General features: G+C 37.7%; 5 protein-coding genes across 6 annotated transcripts; 1 reads left to right on the forward strand and 4 right to left on the reverse strand.

Moving 5' to 3' along the window:
* Positions 1 to 277: 277 nt before the first annotated feature.
* LOC140773196 (UDP-glucuronate:xylan alpha-glucuronosyltransferase 2-like) lies at positions 278 to 3,128 on the reverse strand. The gene is made up of 3 exons (XM_073115639.1): positions 2,811 to 3,128; positions 2,175 to 2,739; positions 278 to 1,251 (listed from the first exon to the last, which is right to left on the reverse strand). Exons 1-3 carry the CDS (start codon positions 3,003 to 3,005, stop codon positions 299 to 301), a joined length of 1,713 nt encoding a protein of 570 aa, XP_072971740.1. The 5' UTR covers positions 3,006 to 3,128; the 3' UTR covers positions 278 to 298.
* A 2,773-nt stretch (positions 3,129 to 5,901) lies between these two features.
* On the reverse strand, positions 5,902 to 8,081 carry LOC140775134 (UDP-glucuronate:xylan alpha-glucuronosyltransferase 2-like). Its single transcript, XM_073118396.1, has 3 exons — positions 7,888 to 8,081; positions 7,200 to 7,789; positions 5,902 to 6,839 (listed from the first exon to the last, which is right to left on the reverse strand). The coding sequence occupies exons 1-3, from the start codon at positions 8,079 to 8,081 to the stop codon at positions 5,902 to 5,904; spliced, it is 1,722 nt and encodes a 573-aa protein (XP_072974497.1).
* Positions 8,082 to 9,548: 1,467 nt separating this feature from the next.
* LOC140774879 (DNA-directed RNA polymerase I subunit rpa49) lies at positions 9,549 to 13,990 on the forward strand. The gene is made up of 4 exons (XM_073118052.1): positions 9,549 to 9,957; positions 10,752 to 10,904; positions 12,040 to 12,357; positions 13,344 to 13,990. The coding sequence occupies exons 1-4, from the start codon at positions 9,598 to 9,600 to the stop codon at positions 13,776 to 13,778; spliced, it is 1,266 nt and encodes a 421-aa protein (XP_072974153.1). The 5' UTR covers positions 9,549 to 9,597; the 3' UTR covers positions 13,779 to 13,990.
* Positions 13,991 to 14,184: 194 nt separating this feature from the next.
* Positions 14,185 to 22,449, reverse strand: LOC140774151 (protein STRUBBELIG-RECEPTOR FAMILY 6-like). Of its 2 annotated transcripts, none has more exons than XM_073117024.1 (16): positions 22,175 to 22,449; positions 21,199 to 21,331; positions 21,050 to 21,121; positions 20,907 to 20,978; positions 20,757 to 20,828; positions 20,607 to 20,678; positions 20,122 to 20,193; positions 19,966 to 20,031; positions 19,810 to 19,875; positions 19,385 to 19,731; positions 18,165 to 18,448; positions 16,549 to 16,820; positions 15,682 to 15,817; positions 15,106 to 15,236; positions 14,735 to 14,891; positions 14,185 to 14,570 (listed from the first exon to the last, which is right to left on the reverse strand). In XM_073117024.1, exons 1-16 carry the CDS (start codon positions 22,299 to 22,301, stop codon positions 14,415 to 14,417), a joined length of 2,235 nt encoding a protein of 744 aa, XP_072973125.1. In that variant the 5' UTR covers positions 22,302 to 22,449; the 3' UTR covers positions 14,185 to 14,414. The 2 variants fall into 2 exon arrangements, with proteins under 2 accessions (XP_072973125.1, XP_072973124.1); XM_073117023.1 differs by having other exon boundaries at positions 18,165 to 18,457; positions 22,175 to 22,448.
* Positions 22,450 to 23,610: 1,161 nt separating this feature from the next.
* Positions 23,611 to 27,433, reverse strand: LOC140773796 (proteasome subunit alpha type-5-like). Its single transcript, XM_073116544.1, has 9 exons — positions 27,304 to 27,433; positions 27,120 to 27,201; positions 26,930 to 27,010; positions 26,217 to 26,330; positions 26,031 to 26,132; positions 25,792 to 25,850; positions 24,316 to 24,418; positions 24,062 to 24,127; positions 23,611 to 23,930 (listed from the first exon to the last, which is right to left on the reverse strand). Exons 1-9 carry the CDS (start codon positions 27,315 to 27,317, stop codon positions 23,838 to 23,840), a joined length of 714 nt encoding a protein of 237 aa, XP_072972645.1. The 5' UTR covers positions 27,318 to 27,433; the 3' UTR covers positions 23,611 to 23,837.
* Positions 27,434 to 27,607: the final 174 nt, after the last annotated feature.

Genomic DNA, 27,607 nt, shown 5'->3' on the forward strand with positions numbered 1-27,607 from the left:
TTGGACTTGCATTAGGTATGTAAAGTATTCATATCATCTTATTTGAATTATAGGCTCTAATAATACATTGTAACATACGAGAGGAGAAACATTAGCAAGTCGTTTGAGAAGCTTCTTTAGTATATATATATATATATATACCTAGTTGTAGGAGCTTTTTTACAACTCGGTATGTGCACAAACTCCATAATTGTCTGCTTATACCTCTTACCTGTTTGCTGGTTCTTGATTTTAGGAAATAACTAGACATATAGAATAAAGTTATTCTACATACTCAGGTTGTTTGAGGCTACATCAACTAGGTTTCTCTCTTCAGTATGTCCTTCCTCCTGTCAGTAATATTCATCCTCCAATGCCCATCATCATACCTCCTCTTCTCTGCTTCCTTCCGATCCCACTCTAACTCCATCTTCCTTTGCTCAGTCAGCCTGCAAAACTCTCTCAACCCCTCCTCCATCTCATCATGCAATCTCCACCACTGCCGGTGGGCGGCGTCGCTCGCGAACGTCCTTTGGCTATCGATGTTCCAGTTGCAGTCATAGTCACGGTAACATCTCCACGGCTTCACTCCTAGTGAGTGCATTGCGTACAGCTTCGGCGGCTCTGCGTCGAAGAGATGTTCCTTCATGTCCCTATCCTCCGGCATGCTGTCGGTGAAGTACTTGAGATAGTTCACCCTCTTCGGAAGTCGGTGCCACCAGGCAAACATCTCGTTGAGGAATCCTTGGTCGCCGCCGTTGTAAGACAGCACGTCCCAGCGACGCAGCATCATGGAGTTAAACGTGCAGTTTGATGGCTCGATGACGATGACGCCGGAGTTGAAGATTACGCGGCTGTTGCTTACGGCAGAGAGCTGAGGGAAATGGAAGAGGTGGTCAAGGTTGCGAAGGACGAGAATGTCTGCGTCGATGAAGATGATCTTGTCGTAGTCGGTGAGCTGCCAGAGGCGGAACTTGCTGTAGTTGTACTCGTTGTAGGTATGCTTCTTGGCTCGGGGGTTGCGGATGCGCTTGATCTTGCGGAGAGTCCAGCCGGCAGTGGCGAGGGCGTGGCGTTGTTCTTGGGTGATGGAATGATCGTGGAGGAGGACTAGGTCGCGAGTTGAGCCGGTCCGGCGGATGCTTTGCGCTAGTGTGATCGCGCCGCATAGGTAGGCGTCCGAGGAGTGGATGACCGTCGCGTATGCCTCCCGCCGGCCACGACGGCTCCTTGGGCTGGCGAGATTTGAGACATTGAATTCACTGTGGGTTCCTGCACATGCACGTACACGTACGTTAGCTTTCATTTATTTAAATTTAAATTTTATTATTTAATCAATTGGTTATCTAGTTAATTACTTTGATTGCTGCACGTCGTTGCACATGGTTGTTGCCAACGAACTCGTACTTCCTCTTATTCTTTTCTCAAGAAGGTCAACTCCTAGCATCGTTCTGGAATATGCACCTTTGTGCCTCACACGTCGAGTCTTTACTCTTAATTATTATTATTATTATTTTAAAAAAAAGACTTAAGTATTTGAGCTCCTTGTATTTCATACTAAGTTATAACTATTCTATTTCCATCCAAAACCAATGATCATTTCCCTGACCATCTTTAAATTCTGACATGACACCTGTTATGGCACCTAACTTATTGTATCACAATAGTAACTCATCGTCGCTCTCTCTCTCTTACCCTCTTGCTTGTGTGCCGCCCTAATCAGAAGAGGAGGAAGACAAAATTGGTAAAAACGATTCGCAACTTAAGTTAGATTTGCGAAGGAGAATCATTTTTATTGACCTAGTCTTTGTCGTCGTCTTCTTCCTCCTCCTCCGGTTAGGACGAGGGCAAAGAGGAAAATGGCGACGGTGAGCTGTGATTGTGATGACTTGGGTTATTGCTGACGATGACTTAGGTTGTTGCTACTATGAGGCTAAGAGGAGGGGTGTGTTGTACAGCATCCCCCCCTCATAAGTGTCGGTAGGCCGTCGTACATGGCAAATAGCAGTCAGCACGACCATTATTGGACTAAAAATGTCATTTATCGTAACTCTTAATGTACTATCTATAATTCTATAGGAAAATTAGAGAGGACACATCTAATTATTATCTAGCATCTAGCATCTACTTGTGAGGTGCATCCTTCAATGATAGCAAGTAAACAAGAAAAAGTACAACGGAAATTACACGCGTACCTTCCTGCCACAACGGCAAAGCTAGCTTGCAAGATCCCACCGGCAGCCTCAACTTCTCCTCCAACCTCTCCACCTCAGCCTCGTACATCCACCGCTCTCCCTTCCTCGTCACCAAATCATCACACCGGAATAACTCCCTCATCGGCTCACACTTGCTCAGAAACAACACCTTCACCGCTCCTCGCCGGTCTCTCCTCCCCCTCCTCGCCGCCAGGTTCGCCGCAACTAGATGAACCTGTAGCCTAAACACGTCGCGGTTCCACCCGTCAGCCGGTTTCCGACACGGCAACTTCGCCACCACCACGTCCATCTCCTCATACGCCGACAAGTCCGGCATCGGGATCTTGGGGCACGACGGCACCACGTTCTTCTCCTCCTCGTCGATGTGATAGGGAAACAAATCATTCCATGTAAGACTATCCGGCACCCGTTCGAAGTTTACAACGGTAGCCTTCCCTCCAATGCCCAAATCGATCACTTCGTCTTCCTCCATGTTCACCAGACCAAGCCTTGCGTTCCCATGCAAACCTTCAAGGAAGTTTGGAGTAGTTTCTGACCTGTACTCCTGCGATTCGAGATTTAGTCAAGCTAAATGTGGATTTGTTCAAACGTCATAGATCTTATAACGTACCTTACCTTCCTCAATATTCCACAATCGCGAAAACTGCACCGGACGAACGACGCGGCGTCCCTGCCGCCGAACAAGGAGGTCGGTTGGAGGAGAAGGATGGTGATGTAGGCGAGCATGAGGAACACTAAGAATGCTATATTGATCCTTATGATTACAGCTCTAGAGGCAATGGTTTTAGACATTATCCCTCCTAACCCCATCCTTTGAGCATCTGTTCTTTGGCCTCCCGAACGTACGTACGTATGTGTTTGTATATATATATATATATAATGCTCGTAGACTAAGTTAAGCTCAACTCAGCTTACGCTTCTCTTCTCTTTTTTTTCCCTTTCCTCTTTCTAAGTGGCCACCGGAACTCTTTCTTTTTGCCATATTAGTGGTTAGCATGTAGACATCGGATAATATATAATCCAATGCTGTCGTACCAATCTCGCTAGTACACGGTCCATCGTCATGCATGGATGAATGATGCATTTTTGGCGTTGTTTGAACTACTGGTTTTGTAGTGGTTGGCACGTAGGAAATTGACAGAATCCTGTTTGATTGGATGCCGGACGGAGAGATGATTCGTACGGCTTCCGCGTGTTTTAATGAACGATTCAAGTGGATGTGTATATATTTTTGTTTCTCGGAAAAGAAGAACTACATTTTTATTTTTATTTTTATTTTTATTTTTATTTTTAACCTTGCAACTTGTCTCCAAATTAGGATTGTTCTTTGACTTTGCTTCACCCGTTTGGAATGAGACTAATGACTTTATTATTTAGCCAATTGATAAGTCGAGGATTAATCATTTTGCACCTAGCTAGAAAACATGTATTTTGTAATTCAAAACCTGCATTGCATACCAATAAAAACATATTATTGAGTACCGAGTGCGCATTGAATAATTTTATTTTTACTCTCTAAACTATCATTCTATTTTATAATGACTCTCCAAATTTTCTTTAGTATAAACTGACTCCCTGAACTTTTTTTTGATACATAATGACTCTCTAATATAATAGGTCAAGTGAGATATTTATGATTAGTTCATGTGGTCATTATATCAAAATAAAAGTTTATGAGGTTATTGTAAAAAATAGTGATAATTCAAGAGGTAAAAAAAATTTATCACTATATATATATGACAAAATTTTACTAGTCTATTTATCCACAACAAGAAAATATAAAAATTCAAACAAGCCGCCAAGAATGTGGGGTCTATTTTTTTTTTACCCAATTAAGGTTCATAATATAGATTAAAAAAATATTCTATCTTAAACATGTGCCTAACGCCACAATGTAGAGTCCAAAAGCTACCTTCGTAGTTCATTGATTGCAATTTAGTAGATTTTTTATCGTAGCGTAATATGTGCACAGCTTAATCTCGTTGTGACCCATTCCTTGAAAGAGTTGCCTAGTTATCCAACTTATATATTATAAATTAATCACTTTATTTATTCTATAGCTTAAGTGTTAATCATGTAAATATATTTTTCCTTATTAAATATATGTGTGTATATACATACATACATACATACATATATATATATATATATATATATATATATATATATATATATATATATATATATATATATATATATATATATATATATATATATATATATGACAAAATTTTGGTGGTGTATTTATCCATAACCCATCAACCAGCAAGAAGATAGAAAAATTTTAAGCGAGCTACCAGGAAACCAGATCCAGATTCATTTTTATGTCACAAAAGTATGAAGATTGGGTTTGGGTGGGGCTAGATTTTAGCCCAAATTATCAGGGTTGAAACTTGAAAGGGCATATTTAGGGCTGTCAAATTGCCTCATTGGCTCGCAGGCTCCTCGAGCGAGCTCGATTAATAAATGAGCAGAGCTCAAGCTTAGCTTAAATTGCCTCGTGTGTGTATACATATGTATTTTTTATATAAATTTTGTATCAATTTTTGTTTTCTATTCTTTCACTTTCCACTTCAATAAAACTTTTTTGCACATTATCTAGTCCCACAACTAGGACTGTCAAAATAAATGAGATGCTCGAGCTTAGCTTGACTGAAGCTCAAGATTGACTCACCGGCTAGAGCTGAGCCGAGCTTGAGTCGGAGCTGGCTCGCTTAGGCTTAACTTGACAGACTCCGTATATAAGGGATTCTCAAACTAGAAACTCTAGCATCAACTCTCAAGTGCTCCTCCACCATCAGCCCGTTGCCTCATCCTTCTCCACTGTTAACCCACATCATCCTCCTCGTTTGGTAAGCCAACTCCTCCTCCTTCTCAAGCCGCCATCCTGTGCTCATCTTCCTCCTCAAGCCACTGCCCCATGCTTGTCTTCCTCCTCAAGCCGCCTCATCTTCCTCAGCTCATCACCTCGTCCTTCTCTACTGTCGACTCGCCTCCTCCTCCTCTTCCTCAAGCCACCGCCTTGTTGCCATCCTCCTCTTACAATTTATTTGTCTCTTGACTTAGGCTCGATCTAGCTTGGTCTTGCTCAGCTTGATAAGGCTTGATGATAGAATCAATTTAGGCTTGAGCTCGACTCGTACTTAGTTTGGTCTGGCTCAAGCTTGACTCGAGTTGAGTTGAGCTTAAGCAAAGTTACAAGGCTTGAAATTAATTTCAAGCTAAGCTTGAGTTAGAGTGGGCTAGTTTAAACTTGACTTATTTACACCCTTACCCACGACAATAGCAAAAACTATGTCCCACTGTATATCTCTAATTATAACAATTAATTACACTCTTGACCACAAATACTAGTTTTATTGAACTCAAATAATAACCTATTCTCATCTTATCCCTCCCTCCCTGATTTAGCTCAATTTCAATTTCTCTATTTTAAATTATAATTATTCAATCAAAAAATATCAGTGTTTTATTAGCGCTAATAATTTCATAAATTATAATATGAGTAAATGACTAAACTATTTTAACCACCTATAGTTAAACTAGTGCTTATATAAGTTTGTAATGCATGGAGTAAGTTAGAATGGAGTCGAAGCACATGAGTTAAATTATAATTTCCTCCGAAAAAATATTTAAATATTTAAATATTTAAAGAGAGAGATAATCTGTAGCTAGCTTAAAAACCTATATAACATTATAATATCTTTTATATATTCTTCCTCTCATCCGTAATATTTAGTCTCCAATGGCCATCACTAAACTCCATCTCCTCCGCCTCCTTCCTCTCCCGCTCCAGCTTCTTCTTCCTCCCTTCCGATAGCCTACAAAACCCTCTCAACCCCTCCTCCATCTCGTCATGCAGCCTCCACCACCGCCGGTGCGCCACGTCGCTCGCAAACACCCTCTGGTTCCCCACGTTCCAGTTGCAGTCGTAGTCGCGGTAACACCTCCACGGCTTCAACCCCAGCGAGTGCATCGCGTAAATCTTCGCCGGCTCCGCCTCGAAGAGCTCCTCCATCGCCCTCCTCTCCGCTGTCGTGTTCTCCTTGAAGTACTTCAGATAGTTCACCCGCTTCGGAAGCCGATGCCACCATACGAACATCTCGTTCAGGAACCCCTGGTCGCCGCCGTTGTACGACACCACCTGACGCCGCGCCGCCATCATGGCGTTGAACGCGCAGCTCGACGGCTCGATGACGAGGAGGCCGGAGTTGAAAACGGTGCGGTAGTCTCCGGCGGCGGAGAGCTGGGGGAAGCGGAAGAGGTGGTCGAGGTTGCGGAGGACGACGATGTCGGCGTCGACGAAGATGACCTTGTCGTAGTCGGTGAGCTGCCAGAGGCGGAGCTTGCTGTAGTTGTACTCGTTGTAGGCGTTCTTCTTGGCGCGGGGGTTGCGGATGCGCTTGACCTCGCGGAGGGCCCACCCGGCGGCGGCGAGCACGGCGAGCTGGGAGCGGCGGATGGACTTGTCATGGAGGAGAACGAGGTCGCGGGTGGAGCCGGTGCGGCGGATGCTGTGGGCGAGGACGAGCGCGCCGCAGAGGTAGGCGTCGGAGGAATGGAGGACCGTCGCATAGGCCTCACGACCGCGGCGGCGTGTCGGCGGCGCAACGAGATTGGACACGTCGAATTCCTCGTCGGTCCCTGCACGCGTCTATGTTATTTGTAATTCAACCTCTATCTTTTTGAGTAGTATTTTCAAACCTCAGACTAGCAGCTTGTATGATAATTAAAAGGCCAATAATTAAACTTTGATCTATTTAATAGTAAAAGGATAATAAATTTAGAGAGATATATAAGTAAATAAACAATCAAACCCGTTAGTGCATGAGCATGACTACCAAACCAATTTGAAAACGAACAGCAGGAGATTGGAAAGAATGAGATGTGACAAGTTCACTTTTGTAGAACATTTGTTATTATATTCCATATAAAAGAACTGAAATAAATGACAAATATATGATCGAAACCAGTTCTCATATAGATACTAGAAAGAGAATTTACCTTCCTGCCAGAATGGCAAGGCAAGCTTGCAAGACCCCACCGGCAACCTCAACCTCTCCTCCAACCTCTCCACCTCTGCCTCGTACATCCACCACTCTCCCTTCCTCGTCGCCAAATCATCACACCGGAATAACTCCCTCATCGGCGCACACTTACTCAGCAACACCACCTTCACCGCCCCTCGCCGGTCTCTCCTCCCCTTCTTCGCCGCCAACTTCGCCGCCACGAGATGAACTTGTAGCCTAAACAAGTCACGACTCCAACCGTCGGCCAGCCACCGGCACGGCAACTTGGCCACCACTGCGTCCATCTCTTCGTACGCTGAAAAGTCCGGCACCGGGATCTCGGGGCACCATTGGCTCTCGTTCGGGTCCTCCTCGTCGATCATATCAGGAAACAAGTCCTTCCATTCAAGATTATCAGATACTTGGTCAAACTTTACTCTGGTAGTCTTCCCTCCGATGCCTAAGTCTACCACTTCTTCTTCCTCTATGTTCACCAGACCAATATTCACGCCAGCGCCATGCAAACCTTCAAGAAAAGCTCGAGTTCTCTCCTTGCTGGTTGTATAGTTTTGATCATCCTGCCACCTATAAGATCTTGATAAATCTCCGAGAGCTTAATTAAGTTTTATGTAAAAGAACAACAACAATTAGTGAAAAGAATGGTGCGGCTAGCTCTTACTCACCTTACCTTCCTCAAGTTGCAGTCGCCCAAGGTGCACCGGATGAAGGCGGCGGCGTTCTTGCCGGCGAGAAGCGTCGGTTGGAGGAAAAGGATGGCGATGTAGGCAGCCAAGAAGAAGATTAACAAGGCTATATTGATCCTGATCACTGTAGCTCTTGAGCCAAAGCTCTTAAAAAACTCTCTTCCTAAACTCATCTTATGATCAACAAACCTTTGGCCTCTTAGCCACTTTATATATAAATCAACGTAAGGCAAAATGGCGTATGCTAGCTCTTGCTTTGGAATCTCTTCTTACAAACCATCTCTTTGTTGTGTTTTCTTTTTTAATCTATTCGTGAAGTATAAAGTTTGGCTTTGTAGTTGGCACGTAGAGCACAATAATTGATCTCTTGCTTTTAAATCTCTTCCTACCCACCATAATAAGGATTAACTAGCTTTTAGTGGTTTGCAAGTAGCTAGAGAGAACAATTAAGATAGCTAATTAACATCTTTGGAAATAAACAACTCTACGAACTTTGTATTTATATATCCTCAAATCAAGAGAAGATTTCACAAAACATCCACTTCTTTTTTAATAAAAAAAAATTAAAAGTAGCCATTACATGTTCTACTTGATTTATTTTCTGGGTAGCAATTAATTTTTATTTTCATTTTCATTTTTTGCCTGATTTTAGGAAAAGAAATCATCTTGTATCTAAAGTACTCTCTCTTTTTCTCTAAAAAGAAGAAAGGTGGGCTGCATGAAACGTTGACTATTTTTAATGGAGGGCATGCAGTGGAAGTTTGGTTGGTCACTGATTAATTTGTTGAGATAATTATACCAACACCCTCTGCCCATCTCCGAGACATTTTATTTTTTAAATTAAATAAATTATATATAAATATTTTTCTTAATTTAGGAGCGTATATGAATAATAAAAAAAATCAGAAAATATATAAAAAGATTTATAATAATTCTAATAAAATATTATCTTGTTACTATTTATGAATTGATCAATGTACTGCTACCAGTGATATGCAAAATCATAAGTTTTAAAATTTAATGTTGTTAAACATAAAATTGAGTTAAATTTGACTTAAGTAATAGAAGACAGCGTTATATCAATTTTTATGGATTTTTTTTTTAGAATTATCTAGAAAAAAAAAAAAAATATATATATATATATATATATATATATATATTATTTAAATATAACTTTTATTTTTAAAGAAAATTTGCGATCTAACTTGCTAACTTCTTAGTTGAACAAATAATCCAGTTATCTAGAGATTACTAAAATATAAAATATAATTTATAATAATTTAATGAGTTAAAAAAAATTAAAAAAATTAAAAAAAATTGAGAGAATTATTAACGCAAATGTTCCACATTAATTTCAGCAATAACATTGTAATGCCTTGATAGGAAAATTTACATCTATCCAGCTGATTACATTTTTCACAATTTTAAGCAGAAATAATGATTAAAAATATAAAAAAAAAACATTTATTTCCAAGTTTTAATATTTATATAAAGATAAGAGGGTTAATGTTAGTTAAATACTTGGATTGCTTAGAAGAAAAATCATTGAATTGGATTCGGGCGTATATTTGTCCAAAAACCGGATCCGGTTCAGGCCGGTTTTATACGATCAGGTCCAGTCCACTCCACGTACTACTGTAACCCCAAAACCCTAGTATCGAAACCAGAGCAACCATTCTCTCGTCGCTAATGGCGGAATCCGAACCCCAAACCGAGCGAAGAAAGAAGAGAGCGAAGAAGAAGAAGACGATTGATGTGCGTATGGAGGTGCTGTCCGAGTCCACGGATCGCATCGCCCCCATGGTCGGCTATTTCCCTTCCGGTTTCGACCCTGCCGCCGCCGGCGTCGAGCCAAGCGTCAAGGTATACAGGAACCAGCGGCGAAACAACCGACTCGAGCTCGTCGTGACCCCTAGAAACTCCAACGTCGCGTTCGTCGGGAAGAGCTACTCAGGGGAGGCGGCGGCCCCCCAGCTATGTACCTACGCCCTCGGGGTGCTCGACAAGGAGACCCAGACGCTTAAGATAGTTCCAATCGCCGCCAATAAGGTTTGGTTTCGATATTTTCAGGTTTTCGGGAGATGGTAGATTGATGAAATGTTGTAAAGGTGGAGACTTTTCTCGGACAAATGGAATTGCTAGGTTTTCTCTTAAATTTTAGATTAAGAGATTTGAAAAAAGTTATATGGAGTCAAGTTTCAATCTTTATTTAAAGAGAAGTAAAATTGGTATGGACTAAATATAAGTACTGTTTAGTTTGCTGGTTTGGTAGTGTAGGGAAATTTTAATGTCCTCCGATACATTCTCTGCAATTCAGCCATATATGGACAGTCGGCACTTGGCAGTAGTGTATTTACTATGATAAATGTTGTTCTGACTGTTGTATTCCCTCGCCTCTTACTAATGATATGCGGCAGTATTATTGCTTATTGCAATAAGAAAAGTGTAGTGGAGTAATAATCTGTTACCAGTATATATGCAAGTGCACATAACAAGATCTTTTTTTCCTTCTTCTTTTCTCTCCTTAGGAATTCATTTAATACCACCTCTCATACACAAATAATGGTGTTCTATATAGAAATTGTATATGTGTTTGGATAATTTAATTGAAAACATTTGCCATTCACATCCATGCAATCTTGTAGGTGCTTATGAGAGACTTTCTTGTTGGCATTATTATAAGTGAACTTTTGTATGTACTGCAGGTGTTCTTCCTACTTTTTTCTTATACATAAGGAACAATGTAGCTCGTAGTATATTGTGTCCTACTGACTAAACATTCGGTTCTGTAGTAGTCTAATAACTTGGTTGGGTATGAATTTCTCATTTAAGAATAAATGCAGATTTTCAGGTTGGAACCACAGATCCTAGTGAATCAACCTGCTCATACAGAACCATCAGAGGGTCTAACAGAGGAGAGTCTCGCTACAGTTAAAGTTGAAAAGAAAATTGCAGATCTTACAAGTCTTTATGGAACGAAGAAGGATAGAGACAAGGTATCTCTCCCATCTTACTTAAATTTCAATTTCCCGTTTCATGTACTTACAATTTATACAGATGTTGGGCTACAATGGTCTATACTGTATACCCATCTTAGAATTAGATTGTGTCCCTTTAGAACATTAAAGTTTGTTTATATATCTGTACTTATTGCTTTATGTTTAGGTAGAAACATTTATATGCATGCGAGCCTTTCAAGGGTGTAAATGTACAAAAAAAGTGGTTTTGCAGAGGCATACCTGTAAAAGCCTCTTTGTCTTTCTTGAAGTTAGTTTGAATTGCAAATATTTCTTCAAAGTATTGATTCTACCAACATTCATCTGCAATTCTGCATAAGAATATGAATTCAATTGGGAAGGAATTTTATGATTTTGGAAACAATCAGATTTTACTGTTCTGCTTCCTCTTGTAGTGGATTGTAAAACCATCTTTGTCAGAGTACTTAAGGTAGCTTGAGGTATAGAGCATTTGAAGTAACTCATTTATGATCAAATCATTTACATCTTAATGTTCAGTTTATTAGTTGAGCCCTTGAATGGGTTTATTGTGTTGATATAATAAATAGCCTTTTGGTATTTCTGTGCTGTCTGATGTAATTTGGCAATAATTAAATGTCAAATGTACATGCATCAACCTAAATTCATATGGTTTTGTTGTGAATTGTATTCCAGGTCACGCCTTCCAGTTTTCACACCATATAATTATTATGCCAAGAAGGCCTTTAGTTATTTGAAGTTTTTGTGATTTCCATTTAGAGCCCATCTTTTAGAAAGCTATAATTAGTTACATATGAAACATTTCTGGAGTGTTCATGTGGTGCAGGCTCTTTAAAATGTACCCATGATAGTTGCATCCTTCCACTCATAGTGAAATTATAAACTAGAGGTTGTTTTGAGAGCTACATTTTCTTTATTATGTTGTTGGAACTTGTTCCTTATAATGCAAAAGGCTGGATTTCACAATCTTGGCAAACTGCCAGATTTATAAACCTTGTCAATTACAGCATTTAGATCATAAAGATCTACAAATAATTATGAAAATATTTACTAGGATCATTGTGGTCACATTTTGATTACTGATTAAGTGATAGTTGTATTACTTGTATGTTATGAAAGGTTTTATTGTGGACAGGATACTAGATGGAGGTCACTAAACCAACAAAGAAATGATCCCTCTGCTTATGAACATGAGGAAAGTCAAATGTCCGATGCCAACATAGATAAGGATACTGAGGATGACGTGAAAGAAACAACTGCTTGGAATATTCCACCTTATGATCCTTCTGCAGATGCACCAGAAAGAGTGTATTTACTAGATGAGATTATTCCGAAAGGTGAACGGATTTACCTTATGGACATTTTGGAAGACTGGCACTCAGGAGAAGATATGTCGCTGAAACCTTATCCAAGTTTTGTGTCTAACCGGATACACAAGCTAGGGGGGATTCAGGTACACTTCAATTATCCATCTTTGTGCTCATGGCCTTTTCTTTTTCTAACTGCATGTTTCTTTTTCTACATTGGTTGGTGGATCATAAGTTTGTTGATTTTTTGTCACTATTTTGATGAACTTCTACTGCCATTTAGATTCTCTGCCATGTGGACTATTTGTACATTATCACTGTTCCTAATTGGTCTATTCAAGCTAATTGCAAAATGTTTAATTTCATAACACTTATATCCTTGCATTCATCTTTTATCATGCCTCCCTAATCTTCATCATTTTTGTCTTCCTCATATTTCCCACAGTATCGGTGATGGATTGGTGTTTGAGTACACCAAAATGTATTTGAATTTTATGGATCCAAGACCTAAACTAGCAGCCCAATTAAAGGGGAAGAAAACTATACAAATTAAAAGAGATAGGTTTGATTGGAAAACAGAAGAAAAGGGAATAAATGGAGTTTAACTCTTTAGGCCTTTTACTCATGTTTTAATCTGAAATACTATGATTACTTTTTAGAAAAAATGAAATGAGAAATTTCTGGAAGTTTGAATCAATTATTGTTAATTAATTTTTACACATTGAACACACAGGGTGAAAGTTAAAAAGTGATGATGTTGACACAAAGATATGATCTTAAATGTCAACATGTGCCATGATGTTCCACTTTCGAATTGTCTGAGATTTTCGACATAGTGTGGAAAGCCCAGAAATTGGAATACCTTTCTTACTAAGACTAACACAATATGCAATTTGCAATAGAAACTTGGATTTACACAAATGATTGTCTTCTAAGAACTCATTTTTTTAGAAGAGATGATGGCTGTATATTGCCTGCACTTTTACTTTTGTAGTGCGAAGTTGTTAGAGTCCACCAGAAATTACTGCAGAAGAAAGCAGATTGATGATTTTGGATTATTCCCTTGCTTTTAGCTTCATTCACAAGTGGCGGTATTCTTTTTTGATATTATGTTATCTTTTATTGTTCACAGGATGAGGAAGAAAAAGAGAAGCTTGCGTGCATGTTATCGTACATTACGCATCTTCTAGCTTTCTGGGAACGGTCGAGCTTTTCTAGACACTCCAAGTCCGTAAAACATAGCAAATCTACATATCATTCCAAGATTCCACGAATGGTATATCAGAAGTTACTGAGGATGTTTATGGATTCAGAGTCGCATGTACTATCAACGCAAAAGAATGAGCTTCTCATCGGTTACATATTGGTGCTCACTCTTTTTGTTGACAACTTCAAGTCTGAACCTTCTGATATTGCAAGGGACCTGAAGATGACTTTCCAGTCCCTCAAGCCATACTATCAACAGTTGGGTTGTAAGATCTCCCAGAAGAGTCCTCAGCAACTACCTGTCATAACTCTTCCTGTTCCTCTTAAGTTCCCAGATTTAAAGAAGAGAAGAAGACGGTGATCATCTTCGTAAAGATGATTAATTCTGATACATGTGGGCGAGAAATCTTGTAGACGTTTTTATCCCTTATCTGTGTGCGATTCCTTGTCTTTAATGTATGAATTTTGTTTTTTCCTTTTATTCTATGACTAATATTTTGCGAAAGCGAGAAGGCTGAATGTAATGTCTCTAGATTGTTTTGAGTGGAAATTTTAATGGTTGTATCCTTCTAATTTTACTTCCAAGAGCCCAGCACATAAAGATGGAGTAGCATCCTATTCCGAAAGAGACTTTTAACCCCTCTAATTTTGGACTTCTCATTCTCTTGCCGAAAGACACCACTTTGACAACCGTTTAAATTCTTTCTGGCTCAAAAGGAAAAGGAAGAGGAAGAGGGCAAAAAAAAACTGTATAACTGCATCGAATCTCTAGATAAGGCCCCTAAATACTTTTCAGTAACATCTAACTTACACTGAATCATAAAATTCTCTTAAATTGTGTCAATAAAGTATATACCATATTGCCATTGTGAAGTCAAGTAGAAAATTTTGCGGATCCCACATAGTCATCATCCAGGAACATGCACCAAAAATTTGGGGAACAAACCTATAGCCATCTAAAGATCGGAGACACCAACTAAAAAGGTGAATTGTTTCCTTAAAGGCTGTAGTCTTGTACGTCTGAGTCGTTAGCTCGCCGGGAAATCTCTTGTGCGTTGCTACCAAATGTCCTCTTGCTCATGTTTGCCCTCTGTACAAGGCGAAGTAGTGATTGCACTACTTCTGATATTGGTGGTCTAAATTCTGGCTCAGCCTGTGACAATAAAGATTTCAGTGTGAGAAACCTAAATGAAGGAGAATGATATCAAGCTTTAACATCAAGTTGCAGGCTAAGATATTTTCTCAAACAAAAAGAAAACACACTCGCAGGGTAAGAAAGCTTGATTTAATTTCTTTCTTACAACCCTAACAGTATACCTGAACACAGAGAGCAATAACATCGGCAAATCGAGAGAGAGATTTTGCAGGGTATAGTCCCTCAAGAGCTGGATCAACCATCTGGTCTAATGAGTCGATGTCGTGCAGTTGAGGAATGGCCCAGTTAACCAATGACTGCTCAGATCGTGGTCTCGAGCTGTCATAATTTGTCAGAGCAATCAGAACATAAAAAAACTCTCTGTTTGAATTAATAATAACCTCTGCTTTTTATATCACTGAATTCCACAACATCTAAATTTAGGTCTGAAGAAAATATATCAATCAGAAAATATTCTCAGGAAAGAAGCCTTATAGTTGGCTTTGGATTCTAAATCCCTCATGACAATAAGCTTCTAAATGCAACTTCTTACATGTCAAAGGATTTGCGCCCAGTCAGAAGCTCCAACATGACCACTCCAAAGCTGTAGACATCACTCTTCAGTGTATATTGGCCAGACATGGCAACTTCAGGAGCACTGTTCTGCTCTGATGCTCGCAGGAGCTTATTTATAAAGAGAAACCATAACAAAGTCAAATGAGTGTATATTGAGATGTAGAGGGCTTCTCATATTTATATGACTACACGAACACGGCCTTATATTTATAACCACATGTAGATAGTTCATATTTGATATCAGCATGTACATAAGTGACCTCATGACAAATCATCTTGGTCATTAGAATGAAAAAATGAATTGCTTCTTCGAAACTTTTCTCAAGTTTCTCTTTTTTATCCCAAATCTTTGATATTAGATTTTTTTTTTTTTTTAATCAGCAAAACTTGGGATAGCTCCTTAAAAAAAATACCAGCCAATTTATCAACTTTAGAAATCCTGGACACTAAAAAATGACTAATATTGTATATTGGTAGTCAGAACATTTAGCTATACTTATGGCTAATGCTACACAAAATTCCAAACATTTGGCGATGAAGTAGGCAAAATTACCTGGAATTCAGCATTAGGGACAAGGCTTGCCAGCCCAGAATCACAAAGATGAGGATTGAGCTCTGAATCCAACAGAATGTTTGATGACTTGAAATTTTTGTGGATGATAGATGGTGAGCATACCTCATGCAGATACCTGAAATACCATCAATAGGAAAAAAAGAACTGGTTAAGTACAAGTTTAATTTTAAGATAAATTAAAAATTCTAGATGGGAATAGAAGTACTCACCAACCGTCACTCTATTAGTAAGATTTTAGATAAGAAGTGAAAGTTTAAGACAATACCAACAAAAACACGTAAGTAAATCTGCTAAAGAAACAGATAGCATTGCATCAATGACCATGTATAAACTCTATTGTTTGTGTTCTAATTTATTGGCTCCTTTTTGCTCGGTCACTACATCCATGATATCTCATAATAAGTTTGACAACTTTAATTTAAAGAAATAGTATTATCCAAGAACCTAAAAGATTGACTTTCTTTATGTAATGGATATAATCATATATCAATGTTTATTTCCTAAAAAGTGCTATTCTGAGTGGTACATTATGGGCCAATAAGTTAGAAGTTAGAAGTCATAGAGATTAGAGAGAACAAGTCTATAGGTGAAAAAAATAAAAATAAAAAGTGCATCATCTTAAATTCAGTAGAACAGAAATGTAAAACTAAAAGAATAAAGAAACAAATATTCCTAAATTCAAGAAATTGTGGTTCTTTAGATTCTTTGGAAGTTTCTTCTCTTTTTTTTTAACCGTAAGCAATAGTGTAAACATGCAGCAGTGCTTTTCTAATTAGTTAGCATTTTTGGTTATTTTCAAACTAACGGCCCTTTGAAGTAAAAGATAGAAATAAATATTCATCTTACTCTAAAGCCCGTGCAGTGCCTAGTGCAATCTTGACACGAATACTCCATGTCAGCGGCTTGCTGAATTCATCTGTAAGGTGAAGGAGATCATGCAGCGACCCATTCTTGTGATACTGATAGACCAGCATGTGTTGTCCATGTTCAGTACAGTAGCCCACCAGCTCAGTCAGATTTGGGTGCTGCAACTGTGAGATGCTTGAAACCAACTCAATGAAGTCCTCTAATGATTGGTTGGCCAGGGCAGCAGAACTGATTTTCTTTACAGCAAGAACCTGTACCATGGAATCAAGCAGATACATTGAAATAAAGTTCATTCAATTCCACTGATTTCTCTATTATATTGATAAAAAGAGATTACTCTTCTGAGAAAAAATGAAGACTAGTACTCATCACACAATACTCTAAGCATGAGTAGCTAGTCAAAAGGGAGGGAAAGTCACTTTGGTCATCAATAAGGACACTTAGGACATAGCAAGAGGGAAGCTGTAACTGTTAAACTATAAAGCTCATCAAGCTCTGAAAATAGCATTTTAGTAACTAATTTCTCAAAGGAATGATTCTAAATTTCTAACTTAATATCACTTTTGTCTCTATTAGATAATGATGGATCTATACCATTGAAAACTATTCGAGAATAATTAGGTATCTAGGGGAAAATAGACAGCCATCTTGTATCATCAGCAGGAATGAGGAAAAATTATTGTCTTCCTAAGATAGTAACAGTATATATATATATAGTTAAACATCTACTTATTCCTCTATGAATAAGACACATACTGTATATGCTTGTGTATTGTTGTTGTACCATGTGATAGTATATAACTATATATGCAGGTGCATCTCCAACATATTCATCAACAAAGCTAACCTTACAAAAGAAATTGCTTTTGTCTTTGTTGTTAATATCATGAACAAAGAAGAGAAATTCGATCTATAAATCATGAGTTTAGTGGTACACTAACATCTTATGCCCATAACATCAGCGGTACCTCCTTCAAATTCATATCTTATGCCCATAACATCAGTGGTACACTAACACTTTAACCTAATAGAAAATCTTCAACTTGACCTATCTTTGGGCTCTCAAAAGTTTCATCAAGAAGTTCTTAGATGTATACAAGAAGTAGCAAAGCCGTATCTAGATTTTTATTTTTATTTCAACAAATTGGATGCTTTCTCCTACATGTATCCATAAATATACAATGGAGTATCTTATCTGATATGTATCCGGTAGTGGAAACATTTCCTAATATGCATCAATTGATCAATATCTAATTGGCACCTTGTGTACCTATCCATGCCTGTCACACAAGGCACCATGAGCAATCCTTATCTTAATGCAGTTTTCTATGTTCCCTTCTAAAGTTCAATAAAATCATTCTATTTAGCATGAAAACATGGGTTCCAAACATATCTGATAGGAATTTCCATTTTGCTCAAAATAAAAAGAAAGAAAGAAAAGAAAATATGGATTCTAAACAAGAAGCCCTTGCTACATATTTTATAAATAACAGTAGAAAATCTATGATAGCAGTAAGAATAGAATAGTGATGATTTTTTTTCAAGAGTTAACAAACGAAGAAAAGAAAATGGTATGTATCAATTGAACAACAAACCTTTCCATCATTAAATTGTGCCTTGTAGACACGTCCAAAGGACCCTTCTCCAATAAGTCTGTCTATGCTGAAGCTGTCTGTCGCCACTTGTAGATCTGCTACTGAATATAAAGTTGCCCTTATAGGAGTTGTATTAGCTTTCTTCACAACAGGCTTGTTTGAGAACTCATCTTCATCGAATGATTTGTGCCGATCAAATACGGGTGGAGGTTTAAGGCTGATTTGAGCAGTTGGAGGCAATGCTGCCATGTCAATTATAGCAGAAGCTTGGATAGGCTTCATGTCTGCAACATCTGTCTAACATGATAAGCATAGGATATAGCATCTGCTGATCAAACTTAATGTAGCATCAATAGAAATCATGCACACTTTCAGTATTACAGCAAGGTAAGTCAATATTTGGTTTTCTGTTACTAACTTATTACAATGGAATAACTCTGCTGTCGATAAATGTGCTGGATATAATCCAGTTAAACTTAAAATTATGCAGAACATGCTACAGTATGGTATTCCTAGGGTCAGATAACCTTTCATTACGAGTAATGAATGGTTCCATCTTATAAAGTGCTAACAATTATCATACAGAGTGGAAACACTTGACATCATCTGAAGAGCCACAGTAAAAACAAATGAAAGTGAACAATAACTTCTCCATACTGTCAATAGTTTTGTTACATTTTATGCATACTACTTCATTAATGGACTATGTTGATTAATTAATGTTGATTCAATTTATTAGATTGTTAAGGTGAACATTAAAGGAATGTATGATGATTCACTACTGTAACTGGGGAGTTCGAAAATTGGAACTTTCCATACAAAGGTCTAGACAGTTGAAAATTTTAAGCATCACCACTTCAATTGAAGTACTTTTTCCAGAAGAGAATCAAGCACCCCATGATACGGACAAGGTAGACTATGTAGAGGACAAAAAAGGTTGACTTAGTTCTTGGTAGCTTACATGAAAATCTAGAATGTCTTCAGCGACCAACCCAATTTTCAGCTAAGGAATAGGACAACTCAACTAAACTACTAAGTTTTTTTGTATTTCTCCTTCAAGAAATGATTACAGTATGGACAAAATCCAGCCAAAAAACTTGTTTAAGAGACAAGACACTATCTGTTGGGAGAACAAATGATATGCCTGTAATATGTAAAGCTACAGAACACAAAAACAAATAACTTAAGTGCCCTCTGACTTTATTCCTGTATATGCTTACCTTTAGTTAAATCTGAATCAAGACCAGAGAAAGGCCTGTCTTGTCCAATATTTTCTTCTTTCGGAGATTTCCGTGATTTCCTCTTAATCAGGAAGAATGCAACTATTCCACCAATAGCCAATATAGATATGATTATTCCTGCTATGCCTCCACCACCTATACCAGAATTTCTGCCACCACTGCCACCATCATTAACACCGCCACTACTATCACCACTTCTAACACCATTTGTTGGACTACTCTCACCACCAGAATGTTGACCAGGGCTGGTCCTTCGACTTGGTGGAGGAGGCATATAAGGTGGAGGTGGCGGTGCAGGTCCGGAGCTCCATGAGTTGCCTTCGGTCCTTCAAAAGAAGACCAATGTATAAGTTTCAGATAAAATTACCACATATAGTCATTACCAACTTATGTTAGGAACTCACTGAAGATTATTTATTTTCATTAACTGGTTCGGAATCCATCCAGTGAAGTGGTTATTTGCAACATTCCTATAATCACAAGCAAGTAATGTACAGCCTTTATTTCCATTTGGCAAAAACAAGTCTTAATACTCAGAAAAATTACTGCTCTTTTCTTACAGATCTTCCAGGGGCAGACTGGCAAGGACATCTATGGGACCTGTAAGTTGGTTATTCTGCAAGTACCTGACAAGATAACATAAGTAACAATGACCTAGGTTAGTCCAAAAATAATCATCTTAAATAAATGCATAAAGTTCACAAGGCTGGCCTTACAGAGTTGTAAGACTTGAGAGGGTATTAAAGCTTTGAGGAAGATCACCAGTAAGAGAATTGAAGGAGAGGTCCCTGCAGTATACATTCTCTACATCATAAATCTAATATAATTTTGCATGCTTCAAGAATTAATAAGAAAAATTAGCATTTGCTAATTCAAAACTATTTGTTAGTTGTCAGAAAATATGGAATATCATGCTTGTTCAGTACCATCCAAAATAATTGACAACCATTTCAACTCCCACATGTATTTTCAGTGTCCCATGTTAACATCAAAGACCCTCAGGGCTTGTGGAGGTGAACTTTTAAAGTTTTAATTATTTCATTAATCATATCCCACTTATGCAGATGAACATTGTAGGATTAGTACAGTGTGCATTTCCTGAATTGTCTCATAGGCACATCTGACTTCCATAGGAAGTTGAACTTTTGTGGTTTTGGAGCTATGAAAGTTTAAAGCGCAGGTCACAAGACAAAGAACTCACAATAGTGTTAGATTGGAAAGCTTCAAAAACATATCACTGAGACTGCCTTGAAGTTGATTATGAGCAAGATTTCTGCATTCATCAAAGTTTCATTTAGTTTTAAAGCATCAGATTGATTGAAGAGAAAGTGAAATCGATTCAGGCACTCACAGATACTTAAGTGTAATGATTTGGGAAATAGAATAAGGAACACTTCCACTAAATTGGTTCCCAGCAAGGTTTCTGCAGATCAAAGTCCCTGTAAACAGCAATTCCTAATATAAAAGAAGAGGTGAAATCATTTTATCTGTGATAACTTACAATCTCTGGAGGTTAGGGGGGAGATTATAGGGTATTTGGTTGCCACCTCCAAGATTATTGTTGCTCAGGTCACTGCATCAAACTTGAGATTAAAAACCAACAATTTCTCTAGTAATAAATAACGGAGGAGACATAGCACGTACAGCTCCATCAGCGAGGTCATGTTTGCCATCATGTAGCCCAATGTTCCCGTAAGTCCCATACCAGATAATTTTCTGATTGTGTCAAATAACAATGCTTGTCAGATCAAAAAACGGTAATGGACAATAAATCCATCATAAGGTCAGCTCACATTGCTGTAACTGCTGAACCAGAGCATGCAATGCCCAGCCATGACTGTCCGCAGGGATCACCACTATTTGAGGTCCAGCCTGTTAGCTGGGTTGCTGAATTAAGGCTGGAATACAAGGCATTGAGATCCGAAACTACATGTGGGACATAGAAAAGGAGAATATTGTTAGAGCATATTTAGATAATTAGCCATGCACACATATGCCAAGAGAACTAATGGAAATTTACATTTTTGCCACATCAAGATTTGCTAAAACAAAGTGGCGTTAACAACAATCAAATTGTTGAAGAAGGGAAGTAACTGTTTTGTCACTTTTCAGAAAAGTGCACAAGAACTCTAAATTACGTAAATTAGTTTCCTCAATTCCATGGCAAAAGAATAAACATCAAGATTTAGAAGTGCCACACACAAACAAGGTTCCTTGTATTATCACTTGAAAATTTATTATGGCTTTCTTGACTACTTCCAACAAGAACCAATAAAAAGGTCCAAGGAGATCATTTTCATCATCGACCTTCTCCTTTTCTTTTTAGAGGAAGCAAACTTGTTCGAGTTTAGCCAGACTAAGTTCTGACAGTACTACTATTTACTCAATCGATCTCCATTAAGCTATTTTGAGGAACGATATAAACGACGAAATCTCCACACGCACAAGAAAAAGGAGAAACTTCAGGTAGAAAAAGATTGGAGCTTCTTAAATCCAGCCAAATCCACTCTCTTATCGTAATGTCGATTAATGCAAGCTTCGAAAGACAGAACCCAAAAAAAAAAAAAAAAAAAAAACGCACACACACACACACAAAGGGAACATAAGAATCGAAGGCACAAACTAAATAGATACACCCATTAGAAAATATGAAAGATTCAAAACATAAGACAAAAGAACGCAGCTCGTGCCTTGCTCTGTTCTTGTTCTCTTCTAATCTAGTAAGACAAAAAGGACCCAAAAGTTTTTCGAAAAAAGAAGCTCACTCACCATCAGATGGGTCAGTGTTGGCATTCGCGAAGCTCGGATTCCAGACCCAAATGCATACCAAAACCAGCACTACAACGCCCTCCACAACCCCCTTCTCTCTCCTTCTCCTGCTCTTCTCCTTCACCATCCTTCCGTTTTCCCTTCTCTCTCTCTATTACACTCTCCTTCTTTAATGGTTCCTTTTCCTATAGCAAAAGGAAGAAAGAGAAGTAAATCGGCACCAAGGCAGAGAAGAATCTGGGTATAAATTATAAAGAATCTGTGTTCGAATTTTTCGGGGGTGTCTTGGAGAGATAAAAAGATTTTTTTAAAAAAAAGTTGCCTTTTTTTTCTCCTCCAAGTTGAGAGTGAGAAGACTAGGAGGTGCGGTGAACGTTAGACTAGGAGCCAAGAAATACATTGTATTTGATTGTAGATTAAATTAAAAAGTTATAATAATTATTTTTAAAAAAATATAATACCAAAAATAAATAAATAAAGTGAGTTGAATATTTCCCTGACTTATACTCACGGGGAGTCACGGGCCCACATTGCCACCTGTCCAAGGTGCATAGAACCACGCTTTTGATGAAATTTTAATTATTTTAGGTGTACGGTAAGCATTATACTCAAAGGAGTTACAAACTTATTTTCGGGATTAAATATCTTTCACACCTAGATAGATAACATTGTTTCATATAGCACACCTACAACAGTCAAAAACACTTATTTTATGAATTATTTTACCAAATTATTCTTCCGTATAAATTTATTTATTTATTTAAATAGTCCCTCCTAAACATAAATATAAAAGGAATTCTATGTTGAATACATTAAAAAGTTCCAGTGTTTTTAATTCTAAACGAGAAATGCGAATTGCTTTAGAGGTTCCTAACAGAGATAAGTATAAAAATTGAGATGTTACTGTTTGATTTATAGAGAGGTTATCATCTTATAATTAGATAAAATAGAGAAAAATATAAGATTTAAATTTAAATGAGATAAAATACAAATTAATTTTTTTTTTATCCTCTATATATTTTTAGCATATATTTAGAATAAAATATGACCATTTGTTCTCGTTTTCCAATACATTCTCCTCGTAAAACATTGATTAGTATTCTTTCCACTAAAATATAAGTATATTAATATATACATATATCAAGGTTATGTTAGCTTAACTTATGTGTCTCTTATTTCATTTGCTTACATGAAGATTAATGCTCACGTATAAAACGTTGCTTGCACGTTTGGTAGCAATAAGAATTGAATCACTGGGGATTGGCTAATTTGCATGATCCTAGGAAGCACATCTAGTTATAGCAAGCTAAAGATATAAAATTTAGCAGCATATAACTGAATTAATTATTGGAAAAAGGAATCCATCTATCAAAGATGTACTTCTCACCATCCAGAGATAAGAAACAGTGAAAGATAGATTTAAGGAAAAAAAAAAAAAGAGGAAAGGATGCTAGCAGTACGATTGCTTAATGTATTAATCCAAAAATGTTAATGCATAACAGGTTCATTCCCTTTGCTGACAACCAAGTAAGAGCCATCAAAACACAACCATAGAAAGTTAACGAGGAATAAAACCCCAATTACATTTCCGGGAGTGAAGTTTTATCGCAGGAGAGGACAACCAAACAGAAGAAAATGATATTGCGTAGCAATGCTACGGCGTTCATAGTCGAGCGATGACAGCCTCAACTTCTGCGGGGGAGTACAGGTGATATGTCGGAGCAACCTTTGCGATATCAACATTGTTTGGGGTTACCTGGCCAAAGCAGAAACTTCACTGAATAAGCATGATCATTAGTTGAATACTATAAACAGAACCTGAATTGAATTTCTCATCATCATCTCAACCAACTAAAGGGTTAGAAGGCATTTTTTAAGCAATTCTACCTTCTCTTCCATCACTTGCTTCAGAATAGAAAGAGCTATTGTTTCCGCCTCCTGAAGGGTTAAGTCCTACAAAACATCCCATAACATCAACAACCATCGTCCTGGATACAATCGTTAAAGAGGTAAACTTAAATAAGGTGGACTTGCTTTAAAGCCTTTGATCAGGGCAAGTTTTGAAACTAATTGTCACATCAACTCTCTCGAAGCAAAACGCTAATAGTCTATAAAAGATATACAATCAGCTTTGTTATTACCTTGTTATATTGCTCTTGAAGTGAGCTGTCAGCACCTTCAGAACCTGATCCAATTGCCTTCGCATTACATTGCCAAAAGGTCCCAGACGGATCTGTATTGTACCTTTTGACATTGAAAATATCTCATATTAGAGGGCAAAGAGAGGCACCAGCAGAAGGATTCTCAAGATTTTTTTAAAAAAAATATACAGAGCCAAGCAGACAGAGAAACATGGGGCATAATTAGGAGCCTTTATATTTGAAAAAGAGCAGCTAGACAAGATGACCCAAAAAGAGAAGTGACTAACTCCAACATGGTAGATCAGCTGAAAGTTCACCAATTTATCAACCTTAATCAGAGATTCCAAGGTTTTTGCAAAAAATGATTGACATGGGAAAATTATAAAACTAATATATTAGAAAAATCATTGTCCCACCAAAAAAGCATCAATCACATCTGCTGAGATAGTTTTGCATAGCTAGGAGTGTGACAAATAACAATCTCTGCAACTTGAGCAAAAATGGATATGCACAATTACATAAGAGTTCTAAGGTCCTGGAATATAACTGATGATCAGAAACAGATTTATTAGATCAATCAAAGTATTGGAACCTGTAGATGGCCAGAGGCAAAAAAAGCAACTAACCAATATGAATCTATATTCTGAAGGAATAGATTATCATTATGAGAAACATAACCAGACAGTACAGTGATAAAAGGTTCCCAAGTATAAGGTGAAATATCAAGGGAAACACAACAAAGTTTGGAGAACAGTAGATGCTAGGCCAAATTTAAGATAGAAAAGGGTTTAAAGAAAAAAAAGGACATCAAGAACAACACGTAAGAATCTAGGCTTGATAAAGATAATAGGGACTTGGAATGTCATGAGCTCACCTTCTAAGTAACCTATCTCCTCAAACAGAAGTACAGGACAAATGACCTTATTAAGAAACTTCAGCTGATTTTAGTGCATCCAGACACAAAAATGGTATCTAGTTGTCACGAAGGATCTGATATGGGAACCTTCAAGAAAGATATAAATTTTATAGGTTACTTTGGAATATTGGATCAACAGCATAAGCAGCTAGACTTTTAGAGACAAGATGACAGGGTGAAGTTTATTCAAGGTTCATAGAGCAAATAGAAAACATTGTTCAGTATAAACGATCAGTAACCATCTATTATTATCAGAAGAACTAAATATTAATGAGGTATTCTAGTAAGGTGTGGTAACAACTAATGAAGGCACATCAAAGGAGTAAAATTGGACTTGACATCAAGTAGAGACAACTATTGAATTGATGAGGTGTAAAATGGCATTACATTTGCTTTTCTTATTTTCTATGTCCAAATAACATGATTCAAGTTATTTTCTTCAACAATATAATACAGAGAAAAAAGATAATGAGCCAGCACAAACAGATTAGTTGTCTGATGACAATAAGGGCTACTTATTATAAGAAAGCATACAACAGTTAAAAGAAGTGGGTACTTACAAGCTAGGCCCATTTTCATCATGACCAGCAATGAGAAGAGATACTCCAAAAGGTCGTGACTACACAAAATAAGTTGGATCAGAGACTATTCACTATGAAGAGTTCCTCACTTGAAGCTAAAATTTAGAATCACATTCTTATCTCTAAAGATGATGGTCATTATGTATCAAACAAAACTCCAGAGTCAAACTAATCCTTTCTAATAACAAGCCAAATTTTGAGTAGTAACTGATGCTCACCATGGACTCTTCATCTCCTTCACCGAACCGAAGAGCAAGGTCGCACAAAGCTTGTGTAGTTGACTCAACAGTCATTGCTTCGCCATATGAAAACCTGTGGTTCTGATGGATAATATATTTATACTAATTAAATGAAACACATGGCAAGAGCAACACTTATCAGTGATATGCAAAAGCAAAAATTACTTGAGTTTCAACACGGGCATGTTCAACAAGAGTGCGTGCATCAGCGATCAAACCGCTCATTGCACAACCTATGTGCTCGTCAATCTCCATAATTTTCTCCACACTGCTTGGTTCCTGAATAAATTAACTAAAATCATTCAAAATAAAAAAATTGAAGCCCATCTCAAGATGGCATTCTCTAGTGTTTAGATAGTAAATGAAGATGACAAAAAAGTTAAGTTGGAAATTTGGAACTATTATATCATCGGTAAATTCTTAAACAAAAATCCATGTGATTATAATATATCCAAAAATCTTAACAGCAGTAATTAAGCACATAGGAAAACATGACCTGCAGATAGAGTCATTTGAAGTGTAAGGGCATGACAACATCGCAATCTTATTGCACTTATGTTTAGGATCACTGGAACTTAAATATCCATATTAAACAATGAACAAGCAGCAGTTGAGTCTGTGTAGCCAACAATATGTATCTCCAACTTAAGAGACAGGATCTATCTCACACAACACCTCAACAAGCTATCTATGCTTGGGAAACTAAAAAGGATGCAACACTTTCATGTCAGCACACAAGTAGGTTTATCTGATGTCGGCATAAAAGAAATAATTCAAACAGCTACATGAGAGACCAAGTTCCATGTTAAAATACAAAATATATGAATTTTTAGATACAGAAATTAGCCCACAAGGGCTTAAAAGCAAGAACAAAGTACCAGCAAGGGAGAAGTCACACGCTTCTCGACCGCGAGAACAACGCCCTCTTTCGTTTTCAACCCAATTGCAGTCGAACCCAACTGAATCAACAACAAACATACAATTAAAGAAAAAAAAAGTTCTGGACAAAATCCAAAGACCCAAATCAATTTTCGACCCAACAATCAAGCACCGATGGAAAGGCGTTACCTTGATGGCCTCAATAGCGTATTCGACCTGAAACAGCCTTCCCTCGGGGGAGAAGGTGTTGACTCCTCGGTCGTACTCAGTCCTTCCAAGAGAAACCCCAAAACCCAGATCAGAAATGGATCACACACACAACAATACTAAGTCGTAGAACGGAAGCCATGAATTGGAGAGGAGGGGAACTCACCTGGTGAGAAACATCTTGAGGAAGGAGAGCCGGAGATCGAAGGAATGGGGGAAAAAGAGGAGGTGAGAGTACGTAAGCTTTGATCCGGTTTAGTAAATAGGCTTTCGGCTGCCTACTTGAGAAGCAAGGCAGATGGGGAGTTCAATGGTATAACAACTCCGGATTGAGGGTATTACAGTCATTTTGCAAAATTAAAATAAAAGATGTATGGTTAATCATTATATATCATTTTCGTCCCCTTAACAAAAGAAATGGTTAAATATATTTTATGAACATATACTTATATTTAAAATTTTATTTTATT

Source organism: Typha angustifolia, chromosome 13, assembly GCF_048772165.1.
Source record: "Typha angustifolia cultivar Huaian chromosome 13, ASM4877216v1, whole genome shotgun sequence".
Classification (NCBI taxonomy): domain Eukaryota; kingdom Viridiplantae; phylum Streptophyta; class Magnoliopsida; order Poales; family Typhaceae; genus Typha; species Typha angustifolia.